The following is a 19805-nucleotide window of genomic DNA, read 5'->3' as shown; positions in this document are numbered from 1 at the left end:
AGCTGTTTTGGGAAAGTCCTGCAACCACACAGGCATCTGATGTTCGCCCCTAACTAAGTCAACAAAGCAAAACTGCTGAACCGTGTCTACGCCCAGCTGGACAAGCCAGCGAGCACTGTGAGGGTCATGTTTTTTGACTTCTCCAGTGCGTTCAACACCATCCGCCCTGCTCTGCTGGGGGAGAAGCTGACAGCGATGCAGGTGGATGCTCCCCTGGTGTCATGGATTCTTGATTACCTGACTGGCAGACCACAGTACGTGTGCTTGCAACACTGTGTGTCCGACAGAGTGATCAGCAGCACTGGGGCTCCACAGGGGACTGTCTTGTCTCCCTTTCTCTTCACCATTTACACCTCCGACTTCAACTACTGCACAGAGTCTTGTCATCTTCAGAAGTTTTCGGATGGCTCTGCCATAGTTGGATGCATCAGCAAGGGAGATGAGGCTGAGTACAGGGCTACGGTAGGAAACTTTATCACATGGTGTGAGCAGAATTATCTGCAGCTTAATGTGAAAAAGTCTAAGGAGCTGGTGGTAGACCTGAGGAGAGCTAAGGTACCGGTGACCCCTGTTTCCATCCAGGGGGTCAGTGTGGACATGGTGGAGGATTACAAATACCTGGGGATACGAATTGACAATAAACTGGACTGGTCAAAGAACACTGAGGCTGTCTACAAGAAGGGTCAGAGCCGTCTCTATTTCCTGAGGAGACTGAGGTCCTTTAACATCTGCCGGATGATGCTGAGGATGTTCTACGAGTCTGTGGTGGCCAGTGCTATTATGTTTGCTGTTGTGTGCTAAGGCAGCAGGCTGAGGGTGGCAGACACCAACAGAATCAACAAACTCATTCGTAAGGCCAATGATGTTGTGGGGATGGAACTGGACTCTCTCATGGTGGTGTCTGAAAAGAGGATGCTGTCTAAGTTGCATGCCACCTTGGTCAATGTCTCCCATCCACTACATAATGTACTGGGTGGGCACAGGAGTACATTCAGCCAGAGACTCATTCCACCAAGATACAGCACAGAGCGTCATAGGAAGGTCATTCCTGCCTGTGGTCATCAAACTTTACAACTCCTCCCTTGGAGGGTCAGACATCCTGAGCCAATAGGCCGGTCCTGGACTTATTTCATAATTTCCCCTGGGATTTACTGACATAATTTACATATTACTATTTAACTATTTATAGTTCTATTACTATTTATTATTTATGGAGCAACTGTAACGAAAACCAATTTCCCCTAGGATTAATAAAGTATGACTATGACTAACTTTAGAAAAAATTAACTTTCTGGAGAAATGTGCTGATAAGTCTTGGACGTGTGGGACTGGGTAATGATTGGGGGTGGTGACCTTGTAAAGGTGTCTGTAATTGCCACATGGGCGGCAACTGGCATCGGACTTGGGGACCATGTGGAGGGGCGAAGGCCAGGGACTATTCAACTTGTGTACAATGCTAAGTCTTTTCTTGTTGGCAAAGGCAGCCATCCTGATTACCAGCTTTTCTGGGTTCAGTCTAAGTTCATGGGCGCGGACTGGCGGGCTAGTTGTGGAAATGGGCTGGACCGCATGTTTTGTAACTGCAGTTGAGAATGTGAGCTTGGTGAGGTTTGAGATTTCGCCCAGTGGTTGAGTAAAACGCAACTACACGTGCTTAACAGAGTCGTGGGGAACTTACTGGGGGAGCAGGATATCGACCCAAAGTTGTTTACATCCATAAGCCGGCATTCTTAAGATCGACTAATAGGCCTTGGGCACACAGGCAATCTGCATTGAGCAGAGGTCTAGCTACGTTGGCCAGGTGTGTATTGTCAGCCACTGAAGCAGAGCGGCACCATCGTCCTGCTGTTCCGTTGGCGGCCTCCAGCGGTTCCACCACTATTTGTCTTCTGTTCAATAGGTGGCGCTGGCAGCACACTCACTTGAGCTCCCGTGTCACATAGGAAGCATCGCCCTGAAAGGGTGTCCATGATGAGCGGTAGACGACACTCACAGCTGGAGCTCACTGTGTAGGCCTCTAATGTATTGAGGTGCTGGCACTGTCAAAGCTTCAGGGTGATCAGCAATCAGCACTTCAAAGTGATTGTGGTGAAAGTGCAGACCCAGTGTCGTCTGCAGCCGGGGGCGTGCTTGTGTTCGAGGCCCTGCTGACCGGGTTACTGAGGCAGGGAAAGGAGGGAGAATTGTGCACCACTATCTGAGTGTTATTCTAAATCAGCCACTTTAGCAAGCTCCCTATAGTCCTTCACAGGTGCGACTTGATCAGGCATTTTTTGTCAACTTGATCAGGCATTTTTTGCAAGAAGAGCTCTTTAAAATAAGACGGGGATGGTGATTTGCCAAGGGAGACAGCATATGGTTCATTCGCTCCAAAGGCCCAGCTTTGCCAAGACCAGCTGTTTGGTGTGCTCAGACTCCAATAGTCTAAAGTCTGTAAAAGGTGAGTTTTCAGCGATTGATGTTCTTTGCGTTCGGGGATGGTGTTCGAGCCGACTGTGGGACTACTGAGCGATGCAGTAATAGCTGGTGTTGTACGCAGAGATTTCTCGCAGCGCAAACTTGTCCTGGGCTTGTACAAACCAAGAGTCGGCATTTTGCTACCGACACTCTGGCAGTTTCAGAGCGATTGCACTGGCCGACATGCTCAGTAACTCTAGAATCACCTTAGAGCGTCGGGGTCACCAATGTAGGTTTTCACAAATAAAATGGCAGAGGAGTTTTAAGTTTACTGCGAACTGTAACAACTCCTTTATTTTCCTCCAAACATAGAACATAAAGCACGGTATCGTGTCACTACGTCATCAGGTCAGACTAGCCTCTTAAAGTGAACCCCAACTCAATATCAGTAGTTGTGATGTACCAGAGGGGGTGTAGCCAGTTAGAATGCTCTCCAGGGTACACTTACAGAATTTTGAGTGTTTTGGGTGACATATCGAATCTCTTAACCACTAATGAAATATAGCTGCTGTCGTGCCTTCTTTGTAGCTGCATCGATATGTTGGTCCAGGTTAGATCCTCAGAGATATTGTAACCAAGGAACTTGAAATTGCTCCTGATCCATCTACAAAGACTGGTGTGTGTTCCCTCGTCTTACCTTTTCTGAAGTCCACAGTCAGTTCTTTGTTCTTACTGACGTGTGCAAGGTTGTTGCTACAACACCACTCAACTGGCTGATATATCTTACGTTCTTGTCACCTTCTGAAATTCTGCCAACAACGATGGGGGAAGAGACAGAAAGAGCCTCTTGTTGGATTTAGAGTAGGTGAGAGGAGGGAAGCTGGAAGCCAGGAGTAGATGGGCAGTGATTTGGCCACCACTGCCGGCCCACCAACTGGAGAGGGTCGAAACACTAGGTGAAGGTTGGGAACCACCTGATGACATCTGCTCCTGGCTGAAAGCTATGGTTATCTTATAAAGTAATTGGAGAATGCACCCTAACAGGTGTATGTAACAAGCAAGTATTGTCAGCTAATTTATAGATGGCATTTGAGCTGTGCCTAGCCACACAGTCATTAAGCGTAGAGAGAGTAGAGCAGTGGGCTAAGCACACACCCCTGAGGTGTGCCAGTGTTGATTGTCAGCGAGGAGGAGATGTTATTTCTGATCTGCACAGATTGTGCTCTCTGGTTAGGAAGTCGAGGATCCAGTTGCAGAGGGAGGTACAGAGGCCCAGGTTCTGGAGTTTTTCAATCAGGACTGTGGGAGTGATGGTGTTAAACGCTGAGCTGTAGTCAGTAAACAGCATCCTGACATAGGCATTTGTATTGTCCAGGTAATCCAAGGCTGCTTGAAGAGCATCCGCTGTAGACCTATTGTGGCGATAGGCAAGCTACAGTGGGTCCAGGTCCTTGTTGAGGTAGGAGTTGTTTCTAGCCATGACCAACCTCTCAAAGCATTTCATCATCGTAGATGTGAGTGCTGCTGGACAGTAGTCGTGATGGCAGCTCACATTGCTCTTGGGCACTGGTATAATTGTTGCCCTTTTGAAGTAGGTGGGATCACCTGACTGTAACAATGAGAGATTGAAAATGTCTGTGAACTCCTCTGCCGATTGGTTGGCACAGGTTTTCAGAGCCCTCCCAGGTACACCATTGGGGCCTGTTGCCTTGCGAGGGTTTACCCTCTTGAAACGTCAGCCTCTGAGACAGAGATCATGGGATCACCAGGTGCTCCAGGGATTCGCGGGGCTGTAGTGTTATTCTCTTTCAAAGCGTGAATAAAAGGCGTTGAGCTTGTCTGTTTGTGAAGCATCACTGCCATTCATGATATATTTATGCCCATTACATTATGCTACAGTATCATAGAGGCTGGACAAACATGGGCTGCATTCTCTGGAGAAGCGAAGGCTGAGGGGAGACCTGATCGAGGTTTCTAAGATTATGAGCGGCATCGATAGGGTAGACAGTGAGTATCTTTTACCCAGGGTTGAAATGTCTAATGCCAGAGAGCATGCACTGAAGGTGAGAGGGGGTAGGTTCAAAGGGGATGTGAGGGGTAAGTTTTTTACTCAAGGGTCGTCGATGTCCGGTATGGTGGTAGAGGCAAAAATACATCAGAGGATTTTAAGAGAGGTTTCAATAGGCACATCAGTATGAGGAAGACAGAGGAATATGGACATTGTTTAGGTAGGAGGGATTAGTTTTTGGGGTTTTTTAGATTTGCTGCCTAACTGGTTCGGCACACCACTTAGGGCCAAAGGGCCTGTTCCTGTACTATTCTATGTTCAATGCTGGTTTGACTTTCCAAAATGCATTACCTCATTTTGGAAAAGGTTCTTCGCCACTTTGAGTGGCCGTTATTTCCATATTTACTGACCTACATATCTTGGGATAGAACAGTCGTTTCAGGCCGTAACCCTTCATCAGGACTGGAAAGGAAGGGGGCAGAAGCCAAAAGTTTAAAGTAAACTTATCACGAAGTATATGTGTTGCCATATGCTGCTTTGAGATGCATTTTCTTGCAGACATTTACAACAAAAAAAACAGAATTTTTGAAAAGCTCTACATTAACACATTGTACAAAAGGACAACATATTGCACAAATAAACTAATAATACTGAAAACAACTTGTAGAGTCCTTGAAAATGAGTCCAGAGTAAGAAGTTGGGGGAGTGGGGAGATGGGGGGGGGGGTGAAGCAGGAAGCTGAGGGGTGAATTGTGGAAGAGGTACAGTCAGGGCTGAAGAAAGAGTGAACCATGGAAGAAAGGGAAGGTGGAGGAGGGGTTGTTTGGTTCTTTGTTGATGCTTTCTCAACTGATAATTACCCTCCTTTCTTAAACAGGCACCATGCTCTGCTTGCATCGCTGCACCCACAGAGTTCTTCCCAGCCTCTCAAGAGGGCTGTCTCCCTGGCGACGAGGTTGCACTGCAGTGGCGGTTGCGTGCCAGCGGCCGGCTGGGCAGCCGAAGTGGCGGGGCGTCCGGTGGGGGCGGCCGGGATCCGCGGCCCCCCTGAGCACCGCGACTCCCTTCGGTTTCTGTAACAGCAGCCGCCCCGGCAGCAGGAGTTCCAGAGCAGAGGATGACCCTTCCCCCCCAGTAGTGACCGTGACCGAGATCCGGCAGTACCTCCGGGCCAAGGGCATCCCCTTCCACAACGGATACTGCTGCCTCCATGTCCCCAGCCTGTTCGTGGGAAAGGCACTGGGCTCAGCTGGGGAGGAGAAGGAGACTTTCTCCCTGTTCATCGACAAGACCACGGGGCAGTTCCTGTGCAAGAGCACTCTGCTGGAGGGCAGCTGGGAGGACTTCCAGGACTGCCTGGAGGTAATGCAGAAGGAGGGGTTGGACAGCCTGGGCCCAGATGTGCTGCTGAAGGTGCCCAAGAGCGATTGGGAGCTCAGTGCCCAGGAGATGGACCAGAGGGAGGTGCAGCAGATCTGGACCAACACCACGGCCTTCCCCGACATGGAGGAGGAGGAAGTCCGGTTGGTCAAAGCCATGTTTGGCATCTCCAAGGTCACCAACCGGACGCTGAAGGAACTGGATGTGAAGTACTTCAGGCCCACCAGGAGCTTGGTGTTTCCCTGGTTCAGCTGGAGGGATTCGAAACTGAGGGGGGTGAAGCTGCTCTCGGCCGAGCAGAATGGCGAGACGGTACACTACATCACCACCACCCTGCCTAAGCCAAGTGATTACAACAACCTCTTCGGGCTCCGCCTGCTGACCGGGAAGGACACTACCCTTGTCCTGACGGGAAGTGAGACTGACTGCCTGGCCGTGGTGTCTGCCATGGGAATGCCCTGCGTCTCCTTGCCCCGGGGCGTCAGCTGCCTGCCCCCGGCCCTCCTCCCCTACCTGGAGCAGTTCCGGAAGGTGGTGCTGTGGCTGGGTGACGACATCCTGTCCTGGGAGGCCTCCAAGATCTTCGCGCGCAAGCTGGGCGTGAAACGCTGCTGGCTGGTGCGGCCCGGCGAGGGCCAACCCTGCCCCCTCAAGGCCCTGGCCGCCGGCATCAACCTGCAGAAGATCGTGAAGGGGGCCGTCTTCGCCAGCCACAAATCCATTGTCTCCTTCCGGCAGTTGCGGGACGACGTATTCGGGGAGTTGGCCAACGCCGACCAGATCTCTGGCGTCAAGTGGCAGCGGTTCCCCGAGCTCAACAAGATCCTCAAGGGCCATCGCAAAGGGGAGCTGACGGTGTTCACAGGTAGCCAACCTCCCAGTCTACTCCCTCTGCCGTGCACTTCACCTGGGGATTTCACAGGGGGTTCTGCAAATGGTGCAAATCGTGAGCTATGTGCACTAAATACAGGACGCATCCAACAGGTCAGGCAGCATCCATGGAGGGGAATAAACAGTCATAGTTCTGATGAATAGTCTCCCCTGAATTAAGCGTCAGCTATTTCATCACCTAACTATGGGAAAGGTATCAACAAGGTTGAAAGAGTACAGATGTTGCCAGGATCTGAGTGACGGGGAAAGGTCAAATAGGTTAGGACTTCATCCTCTTGAGCATTGAAGAATGAATAGAGTTTTGATAGAGGAATACAAAGTTACGAAGGTGTAACTGGGGTAAAAATGCCAGACTATTTCCACTGAGGTTGGGTGAGACTAGAACAAGAAGTCATACGTGAAAGGTGAAACGTTCAAGAGGAATCTGAGGGGGAGCTTCACACAGAAGGTGGTCCAAGTTTGGAACGAGCTGCCAGTTTTGATTGTGTTTAAGAGAAGTTTGGCGGCAGAGGTATGTGTGGCATGGACTAGATGGGCTGAAGGTCCTGTCTGCTACAGCACTCTGACTCTATGCTGCTTGACTGGAGTTCCTCCAGCATTTTGTTGTGTTGCCCAGGATTTGTGGTATCTGCAGAATCTTTTGTGTCTAAAGATTTTTACTGCACCTCCGTACACGTGGCACTGATAAACCAATATTATTCCCAATTTATTCAGTTTCCTTTGGTTTATTATTGTTGCAAGTACTGGGATACAATGATATCAGTCATGCGTACAGATCAGTGTACAAACTGTAAGCACTTAGAGGGAGTACAAAGGGAAGAATTCAGAATACCACACACAGAATGCTGGAGGAACTCAGCCAAGCCAAATCTATGGGGTCCAATAAGCAGCTGACGTTCCAGGCTTCATCAGGACTCAATGCTGCCTGACCTGAATTCCTCCGCCATTTTTTGTGCGTTATTCTGGATTTCCATGATTTTCAGAATCTCTTGTTCAGAATATAATGTGAGCACAGAAGTTCTGCAGATGCTGGAACAGCACAAACAAAATGGTGGAGGAACTCAGCAAGTCAGATAACATCCCTGGAGACCAGCTTTACTTCCTCTTATCTCCCTCCCTCTCCCCCCCCCCCCCCCCCCCAGGGGGTGGGGGTGGGCAAATTTTTATTCTGGCTTCTAGATGCTGCCTGTCTGCTGAGTTCCTCCAGCATTTGGTGTGTGGTAGGACCCCCTGGCTATCTATCTCGTTCGTTTGTGGGCGCTTGCTGTGCTGAAATTGGCTCTTGCCCTTCCTGCATTAGAGAAGCAACCAGACTGAATGTGTGTTCAAGTTTATTGTTATGGACATGTATACTCTGGATAAAAATGGCATGAGAATTAGCTTTTTGCAGCAGCAGCACCACCACAGTTCATTACAAATGTAACATAAACTGTAAATTGCCCACAACCTACATGACAAAGTATACAAAAATAACATAACGATACTGCAACTTGAAGTAAATATAGTCTGAGGTAGAATTTTCAGCTCTATTCCAGAACCTGATGGCAGTGGAGAAGAAATTGTTGTTGAATCTTGAGTTGGGGGTCTTCACAGTCCGGTATTTCCTGCCTGATGGCAGCAGTGAGAGGGGGGCACTGTGGGGGTCTTCAGTGTTGGATGTTGTCTTCCTGAGACACATCCTTGAGCGTGGAAGAAAGCTGGAACCATGGTGGAACTGGCTGAGTCCTCCCCTGGAGTCCATACATTTTACTGCTTACAGGGAGTTTAGTACATGGAATCACGTAACAGTATAGCACAGAAACACTCCCCTTGGCCCGTCTAGTCCATTCTGAACTGTTACTCTGCCAAGTCCCATTAACCTGCACCTGGACCTGCCCTCTCTACCCCTCCCATCCGTTTATCTATCCCAGCTTCTCTTAAATGTTGGAACTGAACCCGCATCCACCACTTCCACACTCTCACCACCTTCTGAGTGAAGACATTTCCCCCCATGTTCCCCTTAAACATTTCACCTTTTATCTTTAACCCTTGCAGTAGATATAGAACAGTACAACACAAGAATGGACTCTTTACTCCACGTTGTCTGTGCTGACCATGGGCTAATTTAGCCTGCCGATCTTCCTGTTAATGTGCCTATCTGAATATTTTTTTGAAGAATGCTACTGTCTCTGTTTCCACCTCTTCACTTGGCAGTGTGTTCCAGGCGTCTGCCATTCTCCTTGTGAACCAAAACCTTACCAAGTAAATTTCCTCCCTGGTTTCACCTTAAAGAAATACTCTCTTATATTTAATGTTCCCAACCCGGGGGAGAAGAGACTCTGACTTGTAGTCTATTGATGTCTCACTTAATTTTATGTTCTTTAATCAGGCCCCCCTCAGATGCAGCCTCTGACGTTCTAGAGAAAGCAATCCAATTTTGTCCAACCCCTCTCTACAGTTAAATTAGCTAATACTGCAAGTATCCTGAGGCAGCTGAAGACAATGCTGAGGCTCCTTCACCATGTCAATTGTACATTCACCAAGGCAATTAATGCTGGTCCTTGTGAGAAATACCACCCCCCATGAAGGAACTCAAGAAGGTTGTAGTTTATTGCTGTCATAGGTACTGCAATACAGTGGAAAGCTCGCCCTGCATACGGTTCACACAGATCAGATCACTGCACAGTGCATTGTGGTTGAAAAGGGTAAACCAATACCAAAGCAGAGTGAAGTGTCGCAGCTACAGAGAAAGTGCAGTTCAGGTAAACAGTAAAGTGCTGGATCATAATGAGGTAGATTGTGAGGCCAAGAGTCTACCTTATCATACAGGAGGTCCATTCAAAGTCTGCTAACAGTGGGATAGAAGCTGTTTTTGAACCTGGTGGTAGGTGCTTTCAGCCATTTGGAGAGGGGCAAGGAGAAAATATCTGGGGTAGGTGGGGTCTTTGATTATATTGGCTGCTTTACTGAGGCTTGCAATTCTCTAAAGCCGTTTTTGCTTTCCATTTCAGTCTTCACAGCCGATGTGAGCAGGAAATGGAGCTGTTGATTGCACACAGCGAGCACGGCTTTGACTTTGTACACCCTTGCTACCACACTGGGATGAGGTGGGAGCATGGCTCCATGAAGCACAGCCAACTCTGCTGTTCATGTCTCCAGCCACTACATTGTTGGGGTTCTCTGTAGCTTACCGTGGCAGAGGTCAGGTAACCAATGACGCGCCCTAAACACCCGTCTTCTTCCTGCAAACAGGTCCAACAGGCAGCGGGAAGACCACCTTGATCAGCGAGTGTGCCCTGGACCTCTGCATCCAAGGGGTGAACACCCTGTGGGGAAGCTTCGAGATCAGCAATGTCCGGCTGGCCAAGATCATGCTGACACAGTTTGCCATGCAGCGCCTGGGCGATCAGCTGGACAGCTACGACAAGTGGGCTGACAAGTTCGAGAACCTGCCTCTGTTCTTCATGACGTTCCATGGGCAGCAGAGCATTAAGTGAAGTACCTGACGGAGGCAGTAACAACTTGTACCTGTGTGGCAATGTTTAGAGAGAGAGACTGTCCCTGGGGCCTTGTCAAACAAAAGAGACAGACATAAAGGGAAAGTACACAGCTAATGACAGGACTCTTAGACAGGATGGCACAGTAATACAGTGGTTAGCATAATGCTCTCCATTGCCAATGATGGGAGGATTGATGCTCAATTCCTGCCACTGTCTATATGGAGTTTTGTGTGTTCTCCCTGTGTCCAGGAGAATTTCCTCCCACGTTTCAAAGATGTACTAGTTAGGGTCTGTAATTTGTGGGCTTGCTAGCTTGGGCCGGAAGAATAGCCAGCACTTAAGGGCTGCCCCCAGTGCATCACAAGCGACGCATATCACTCTGTTTCAATGTATATGTGACAAATAAAGCTAATTTCTCTTTTAAAGCACAGAGGGATCTTGAGATCCAAGCCTGTAGCTCCCTGAAAGTGGACTTCCAAGTTCACAGAGGGTAATGAAGACATACTTGCCTTTATTAGCTAAGGCATCGACTTCCAGAGTTGGGAAGTTATGTTGTGTTTGTATAAAGCTCAGGTTGGGCTGCATCAGTTCAAATCGTCCCATTGCGTGTAGGGTGTGGAGGCTTCGGAGGAAGTGCTGAAGAGATTTACTAGGATGCTGCCCAGGTTAGAGGCTTGTGCTATAAGGAAAGGTTGGACAAACTTACTTTGAAGTGGCAGAGACTGATGAAAGACCTACTAGAACTTGAGACAATTATGCGAGGCATAGATAGAGTAGACAGCCAGTGTCTTTTTTCCACTTAGTCAAAATGTCTTCACGCTGGAAGTTGTGAGAGAAGTAAAGTTCAAAGGAGGTGTGCTTGTCTGTTTATTCTTACACAGGAGAGTGGTGGGTTCTGGACTGCTTCATTTGGGGGAGGGGGCTGGAGGTAAATCCACTTAAGGTGAGGCACTTAAGGTTTTTAGGCACATAAGTGTACAGATGAATGGAAGGATTTGGACCCTGTGCAGGCAAAAGGGATTAGGTGTCATTCCCTTAATTAGTTCAGCACATCATGGGCCAAACTGTGTTCTGAGGTATTAGGACAGGAACTCAGTGGTATCAGGTTATAACTGAGAAATAAATAGATTCCATTTCTACAGGAAATGTACAAAAACAACCCAATATTGGTTACAATATCCCCACAGTACTGTAATGAATGGCATCTAAAGCACATAACACTGATATGAAAGAACAGATACTGGAAGTGGAAAGAGAGAGGACACTAGTTCTATAGTTTGAAGGAGCATACGTGTGTGTGTGTGTGTGTGTATATGGCAGTCCTCTGAATTTACTGATGTTGCAGAGCCTTTAGGGTCTTTTAAGAGACTCTTAGATGGGTACGTGGAGCTTAGAAAAATAGAGAGCTATGCGGTAGGGAAATTCTAGACAGTTTCTAGAACAGGTTACATGGTCAGCACAACATTGTGGGCCGAAGGGCCTGTAATGTGCTGTAGATTTCTATGTTCTATGTAAGCAGGGGTGTTTAAAAGAACAGGATGATTTGGCAGATGAATGCTTGTCAGGAAACAGGGTTTCAGATCTCTGGATCATTGGGATCTTTCCTGGGGGAGGTATGACCTGCACAAAAAGGGTGGGTTACACCTAAACCCGAGGAGGACCAATATCTTCATGAGCAGGAGCTTTTGGGGGCAATGGGGACAAAGAAATGGTGGATAAACAACAGGAATTTTGCATCAATCGTCACTGTGGAAGATACTAGCAGTATACCAGAAATTGGAGAGTGTCTGGGGGCAGAAGTGAGTGTAGTTGCTATTGCCAGGGAGAAGGTGTTTGGGAAGCTCAGAGGTCTGAAGGTAGACAAGTTACCTGGACCAGATGGGTCCTAAAGAGGTAGCTGAAGAGATTGTGGAGGCATTAGTAGTGATCTTTCAAGAATCAATTCATTCTGGCATGATTTCAGGGAACTGGAAAATTGCAAATATTTCACCACTCTTCAAGAAGGAGGCAGAAGAAATGAACTTGTAGGTCAGTTAGCCTGACTTCAGTGGTTGGGTAGATGTTGGAGTCCACAATAAGGATGAGGTTTTAGAGTACTTGGAGGCACATGATAAAATAGGCCTCCATAAGTCAGCATGGTTTCCTTAAGGGGATATCTTGCTTAACAAATCCATTGAAATAGCAGGCAGGACAGACAAAGGAGAGTCAGTAGATGTTGTTTATTTGGATTTTCAGAAGGGCTTTGACAAGGTGCAGCACCCATAGGTTTCTTAACAAGATAAGAGCCCATGGTATTTCAGGAAGGATACTAGCATGAGTAGAAGATTGGCTGACTGGCAAGAGGCAAAGAATGGGAATAAAGGGAGCCTTTTCTGGTTAGCTGCCGGTGACTAGAGATGTTCCCCTGGGGTCCATGATGGGACCACTACTTTTCATGTTACATGTTAATGATTTGGATGACAGACTGAATTGATGGCTTTGTGGCCAAGTTTACAGACGATATGAAGATAGGTGGAGGAGCAGGTAATATTGAGGATCTAGGGAGTCTGCAGAAGGACTGGGATAGATTGGGAGAATGGACAAAGGTGGAAGATGGAATATAGTGTAGATAAGTGTATAGTCATGTATTTTGGTTGAAGGAATAGAAGGATAGACTATTTCCGAAATGGGGAGAAAATTCAAAAATAGATGGGGGTCCTCATGCAGGGTTTCTTAAAGGTAAACTGGTAGTTTGAGTCAGTGCCAAGGAAGGCGGATGCAACGTTAGCATTCATTTTGAACAGAGCTAGAATAAAAGGAGGCGTGTAATACTGAGGCTTTATAAGATGCTAGTGAGGCCTCATTTGCAGTATTGTGAGCAGTTTTGGGCCGTTATCTAAGAAAAGACGTGTTGGCATTGGAGAGTGTCTAGAGCTAGGTTTCCCAACCTTTTTTATGCTGTGGACCCTTACCATTTGTGGACCCCAGCCTGTGAAGCCCTCGTCTACAGGCGGTTCACGAGCATGATTCAGACAACAAAAGGGTTAACACGTGAGAAGCTCTGGGCCTGTACTCATTGGAGTTTAGAAGAACGAGAGGGGATCTCATTGAAACTATTGAATATTGAAAGACCTCCATAGGGTGGATGTAAGGAGGATGTTTCCTATACTGGGAGAGTCTAGGGCCGGAGGGCACAGCCTCAGGATAGAAAGACTCACTTAGAACAGAGATGAGGAGCAATTTCTTTAGCCAGAGGATAGTGAATCTGTGGAATTCATTGCCACAGACGGTATGGAAGTCAAGTCATTGGGTATATTTAAAGCGGAGTTTGATGGGTTTTTGATTAACCAGGGCCTCAAAAGTTACAGGGAGAAGACAGGAGAATGGGGTTGTGGGGGATAGGTCATGGTGGAATGTCGGGGTAGATTTAGAGAATCAAAAGGAATCAAAATTGCCTAATTTTGCTCCTAGGTCTTAAGTGTCATAAATTTATTAGTGGTACAGGAGTGGAACCCAGTGTGGGCTTCTGCTGTAATCCACTTCAAGATTTAACGTGTTGTGCATTCGAAGATGCTCTTCTACACACTACTGTTGTAACACATTGTTATTTGAGTTACTGTCACCTTCCTGTCAGCTTGAATCAGTCTGACGGTCTCTTCTGACCTCTCTCATTAACGAGGTGTTTTTGCCCATGGAATTGCCACTCACTTAATGTGTTTTTTTTTTTGTTTTCTTATCATTCTTTGTAAACTGTAGACTGTTGTGCATGAAAATCTCAGGAAATCGGCAGTTTCTGAGATAGTCAAACATTCATCACATTTCTTCCCCATTCTAATGTTTGGTGTGAACAACAACTGAACCTCTTGACCATGTCTGCAAGCATTTATGGATTGAATTGCTGTCACGTGATTGGCTGATTAGATATTTGCATTAATGAGCAGATGTATCAAATAAAGTGGCTACTGAATCTAACGTGTAGGCAAACTGAGTTTAAATCCCAGCTTTTGGTTTGCAGTGAGGATGAGAAATCGCTGCTACATTGCAAAAGGTGTGCAGTGAAATTGGGAGCAGTTCAAAGGGTCACTGAGCCTCTTTGGGCTTTCAATTGCATTGCAGTTTCTGTTCTGGGTCTCATCTGTGTTTCTGAGAAGTGCTGATTGGACTGGTGACTAACAAAATCTGTCTCTCTGCTGCCCAGGTCAGTCATCGACACTATGCAGCATGCGGTCTACATGTATGACATCACCCACGTCGTTATAGATAATCTACAGTTCATGATGGGGCAGGAATACCATTCTGTTGACAAGTAAGTTCTCTTTTTAATTAAAATGTAACCCATTTTGTGAGTATGATAACAAAGACTTAATATGGGCTGTATACTTTACTGGACAGCTGTTCACCTCTGTCTGCTCAAGAGGAGTAAGTGCTGGTCTTACTCACAATCCCCATGTCCTGGAAATGAATATTAAAAAAACTTGTCCATTCTTCCACTGGGCTTCGCCACTTTCTTCCCCCTGTCCATGTAATAAACCCAAAAGCTTTACACAGTAATGGGGCGGTAACAGCACAGGAGGCACTTACTTTAAAATTATGAACATGAGATGTTCTGCCGATGCTGGAGATCTTGAGCAACACAGCAGCGGTGCTGCAGGAATCCAGCAAGTCAGGCACCATCTAGAGAGAGGAATAAGCAGTCGATGTTTTGGGCTGGGACCTTTCATCAGGACTGGAAAAGGAGGGGGAGGAAGCCAGAATAAGGTGGTGGTGGGAATGGAAGGAGTACAACCTGGCAGCTTCCTCATTACCTCCTCTCCCCCCCACCTTCCACATCACCTGGGTTCACCTATTGTCAGGCCAGTCCAATACATAAAAGGAATCATAAGTTGCAATAAGAAATTTTTTTAATAAATTAGTGCAAAAAGAGAGCAAAATAGTCTGGTAGTGTTCATGGATCATTCAGAAATCTGGTGGCAGGAGAGAAGCAGCTGTTCCTAAGACCGTAAGGTAGAAGCTGAACTGGCCCATCGAGTCTGCTCCACCACGTCATGCCTGGTCCAACTTTCCTCTCAGCTCCCCATATCCCATCATGTCCTGACCAATCAAGAATCTTATCAACTTCTGCCTTAAAAATACATAAAGACTTGGCCTCCGCAACAGCCTGTGGCAAAGAATTCCACAGATTTGCCACTCTGTGAAGATGATGAGTGTGAGTCTTGGGGATCTGTGCCCCCTCCCTGACGGGAGTTATGAGAAGAAGGCGGTGGTCCCGACTGATGGATGCTGCCTTCCTCAGGCATACAAAGAAGTACGCATGCGCAAATCGACACAACTCAAACTACAAGAACCGACGGCCTCTGCAAGTGAAAGTGACTCAGAGTCAGAATTGGATTCTGCAGAGAATACAGATGAAGAAGAGGAGGAAGAACTGGAAGAGACTGGAAGTAAAGGAGGTGACGGAGACATAAGAGAAGCTTTATTGCAAGTAACGGCTGAACTAAGAAAATTAAGAACAGAGCTTAGAGACGTGAAGATGTGCTATGATAAAGCTATGAAAAGACGGGATAAAATGGATAAGAAACTTAAGATGGAAAGAACAATGGAGCATATTAACGATAGACTGGAAAAAACAGAAAGTGATCTGATTGTCTGGAACACGGAAAGAAATCGACTCTTGGAGAAAGTGGACGTGTTGGAAAATTTTAGTAGACGTAATAATATTAAAATTGTTGGTCTTAAGGTATAGAGGGAGATAATCCAATAGAATTTTTTCAAAAATGGACCTGGAAAACCTTGCAAATAAAAGAGGAAGACCGATCAATTGAAATTGAGCGGGTACATAGAGCTCTTAAGACCAAAACCACAAGATGACCAATATCCACGATCAATTTTCTTTTTTTTTTTTTTTACCTTTTCCATTTTTTTTATATGTATAAAACTACAATTATTTATTCATTCTTAAGTACACATTGAGATGATATAAAAGAAAAATAAACATTTAAATAGATAATTATGTACTGTGGTAAATCTAACCTATTAGGCTAAGTAATGGAATTAGTTGTTAAGAAAAATGGTAATAATAGTTTCCATATAACCCTTCTGGACCATTTCCACTGGTCCAAGATGTTGTATATAAGCCTATGTATCAACCATTGTAGGTGTTTATATCCTAATTTGTTCATGCTTGCTCCTGCCCGCAGACATAATTATCCAATCCCTATGTACTTATTTACTTAATTTTTTCATTTTTTTTTATCCCTTTCCCAAATCTTTCCCTTTACTTGTGTTAATTCTCTATTTTCCAAAAGAAAACAAAAAAAAAAACAAACATTTAGACTAGGGGTGCTTACGTTAGCAATATTACTGTGTTGATGAGAAGAGCAGTATAAATCATTAGGAGAGTCATCTAAAGTCTGCTCGCATTGGGGTTATATATTCAATCCATTTATTCCAGATTTGATAAAATTTTTCTTTTTGAGTTCTCAGGGAGTAAGTCAACTTTTCCATTTTAAATATTTCCAAGATAATTTCATACCAATCTTCTAATGTAGGTGGTATTGGATTTAGCCATTTTCTAGTGATTGATTTCTTACTTGCCGCTAAGAGGGCCTGCAGCAACTTTATATATTCCTTCTGTTCAAGAAACAATACATGCCCCAAATAGAGCGTCTCAAAGTTCAGAGGTATCTGGGACCTAAGTACCTTAACTAATCTTCTATGAATACCTTCCCAAAATAGACTTAATTTAGGGCAATCCCAAAAGATATGAAAATGATTTGCCTCCTTGGAGCCGCACCTTCTCCAACACATCACATTTGTATCTTTATATTTTTCCTGATATGGGGTCTTGAAGTATCTTATAATGTTTTTCCAACAATGTTCTCTCCAAGTCAAAGAATTAGTCGAGGACCATTGAAAGCTGCAGATTTTCGCCCAAGCCTCCTCTGAAAGTACCAACCCCGCTTCTTTCTCCCACTTCTCTTAATATACAGTGTATTTACATTTTTAGCATGGGAGAGTGCATTATATAATCAAGAAACTGATTTACTAGGTATTGAACTGCAAGCCGAATTCAGAATCTTGAAAAATTCTAATTCTACTGTTGATAGGTCTGTATATCTACAACTCTGGTTAACATAGTTTCGTACTTGAAGGTACCTAAAAAAGTCATTATGTTCTAGGCCATGTTTGCCCTGCAGGATTTGGAAACTTTGTAATACTCTTTTATCTATAAATGAGAGGTAGGTTGTAAGACCTTTCTTTATCCATAGCTCAAATCTTTTATCTCCTCTGTTGGGAAGGAATTCGGTATCATATTCACACCATCTAAAGAGTTTTAACATGTTGTTAATTCCACATGAATTAACCACCTTCTGCCATACTTTTAATGTAAGATTTATCCAAGCGTTTTTAAATTTTTCCAACTGGGCCATCAATCCTTTGTCAGCTATTGAGGCCTGAAGAGGAAAACTGTCAACTAATCCAAATTCTATTTCCTTCCATCTAGCCTTATATTCCCTATTACACCAATATAACAGAGGGGTTATCTGTGAGGCATAGAAATAATTTCTCAGGCAAGGAAGAACCATACCTCCTCCTTCCTTCCCTAACTGTAAGGTGTTATATCGAATTCTAGGTTTCTTTCCTTGCCAAATAAGCGGGAAATCCATTTGTCCCATTCCCTGAATTGATTATCATCCACCTCCACCGGTAAAGTACGGAAAAGATACAATAACCGAGGAAAAATATTCATTTTTATAGTATTTATCCTTGAAGTTAAACTTAAAAAGGGGATAAGATTCCATCTATGCATATCTGCTTTTATTAATGGCCCATAATTTACCTGTGACAGTGTTGAAAGATCCTTCAGCAGGGTTATTCCTAAATATTTTAATGATATAGCTTCCCACTTAAGATCATATGTATCCTGCAACTTTTTGGATGGTGTATAATTTAGGGATATAACCTGTGTTTTCTTTACATTTATTTTATAACCTGATATTTTCCCAAAGTCATCCAACAGTGTAAACAATCCTATAAATGATTTTTCTGGTTCACTCAGATAGACCAAAACATCATCTGCGAATAACGCCACTTTCTGTTCAATCCCTGCCACCTTGATACCTTTTACAATTTCGCTCTGTCTTATTAGTTGGGCAAGCGGTTCAATATATAGTGCAAAAAGGAGAGGAGAAATTGGGCATCCCTGTCTAGTGCCTCTCTCTAAGATGAAGGAGTCAGAGAGGTCCCCATTTATCTTAATTCGGGCTGTAGGGCTGTCATATAGAGTCTGAATTACTTTAATAAACTTTTCTTGAAAGCCGAATCTTCCTAACACTCTGTATAGGAATGCCCAACTAACCGAATCAAAAGCTTTCTCAGCGTCCAATCCTACTACCATTGTCTCTGTCTCGTTCTTATTAACCTGTTCTAATATGTGCAGAGTTCTCCTTATGTTGTCCTGTGTTTGTCTTTGTTGAATAAATCCAGTCTGGTCTAAGTGGATTAGGCCAGGTAAAAGCTTTTCCAATCTGCGCGCTAATATAGATGTAAATAGTTTGTAATCTAAGTTAAGAACACTAATTGGCCGATAATTGCCACATTCTAGTTTATCTTTACCCTCTTTAGGAATAACTGAAATAATCGCTTCTCTCCAGGAAGGTGGAGTTTCTCCTCTCTGCAAGATCCAATTAAAGGTGTTAAGTAGTAATGGGGCTAACTGTGTCTTCAGGGACTTATACCACTCTGAGGTAAACCCATCAGAACCCGGGGACTTTCCAGCCTTTAACCTAGAGATGGCCACGTTCAGTTCTTTGACAGTTACTGGTTCTAATAAACTTTCATTTTGTAAATCTGTAAGTTTAGGTAGATCTAAAAAATTCAATACACTGTCTATATAGGGCTCATTGGGGGCCCGGGGTTGGGAGTACAACTCTCGATAATACGTTTCGAAACTCTCTTGAATTTTCCCTATTGTACTCTCCACAAGCTTTGTCTTTGGATTCTTTATTTTATGAATTGTATTGTCTGCTTGTTGTTTTCGTAATTTATATGCTAATAATCTAGCTGATTTACCTCCTACTTCATAATTCTTTTGTCTCAGGTAAAGAAAATTTCTTTGAGTTTCCAACGTATAAATATCGTCAATTTCACTTTGCAATTTCCTAATTTCCTGTTTTCGATTTGAATTACTTTTGTTGCTATCTACAACTTGAAGTTGTTTTAATTTTCCTTGAAGGTCTGCTAATTTTTGTGCATTGATTTTTTTCATGTGAGTGGTAATGGAAATAATTTTCCCTCTCAGTACAGCTTTCAATGTATCCCATAAGATCACTGGTGATGTTTCTCCCGTGTCATTAAGGTCTAGATCTTCTTTGATTTCTCCCCTTAATCTCTCCATTACTTTCGAGTTATTGAGTATATGTGAGTTTAGCCTCCATAGTGTTTTCCTCATTTTCCTTTCCAGGATTAGAGACATAGAGACTGGGCTATGATCCGACAGATCAATTGTTGCAATATTACAGTTTTTTATCCTGAGTCTATCTGTATTAAAGATAAAGAAATAGTCTATCCTTGAATAGGCTGAATGAGGGAAAGAGTAATATGTATAATCTTTACTAGTAGGGTGTAATTCCCTCCAGACATCTATAATTCCCAACTCCTCCATCAATGAA

At 44.8% G+C, this 19805-nt stretch overlaps 1 protein-coding gene across 5 annotated transcripts in view; it reads left to right on the top strand.

Moving 5' to 3' along the window:
• twnk (twinkle mtDNA helicase) overlaps positions 1 to 19805 on the top strand; it is a 49507-nt gene that overhangs the window by 16867 nt on the left and 12835 nt on the right. For 3 of the 5 annotated variants that reach the window (XM_072238893.1, XM_072238894.1, XM_072238895.1), the window contains 3 exons: positions 5283 to 6650; positions 9908 to 10148; positions 14333 to 14440. In XM_072238893.1, coding sequence (XP_072094994.1) covers positions 5288 to 6650; positions 9908 to 10148; positions 14333 to 14440 — 1712 coding nt within the window. In that variant the 5' untranslated portion in view covers positions 5283 to 5287. Of the gene's footprint in view, positions 1 to 4296; positions 4405 to 5282; positions 6651 to 9907; positions 10149 to 14332; positions 14441 to 19805 lie in introns of all 5 variants that reach the window. The other 2 variants (XR_011882652.1, XM_072238892.1) reach the window with 1 other exon arrangement.

The sequence above is a fragment of the Mobula birostris genome, chromosome 21 (assembly GCF_030028105.1).
Source record: "Mobula birostris isolate sMobBir1 chromosome 21, sMobBir1.hap1, whole genome shotgun sequence".
Lineage (NCBI taxonomy): Eukaryota > Metazoa > Chordata > Chondrichthyes > Myliobatiformes > Myliobatidae > Mobula > Mobula birostris.
Note: the sequence above shows the minus strand (reverse complement) of the source record. Positions and strands in the feature narration are given on the sequence as shown.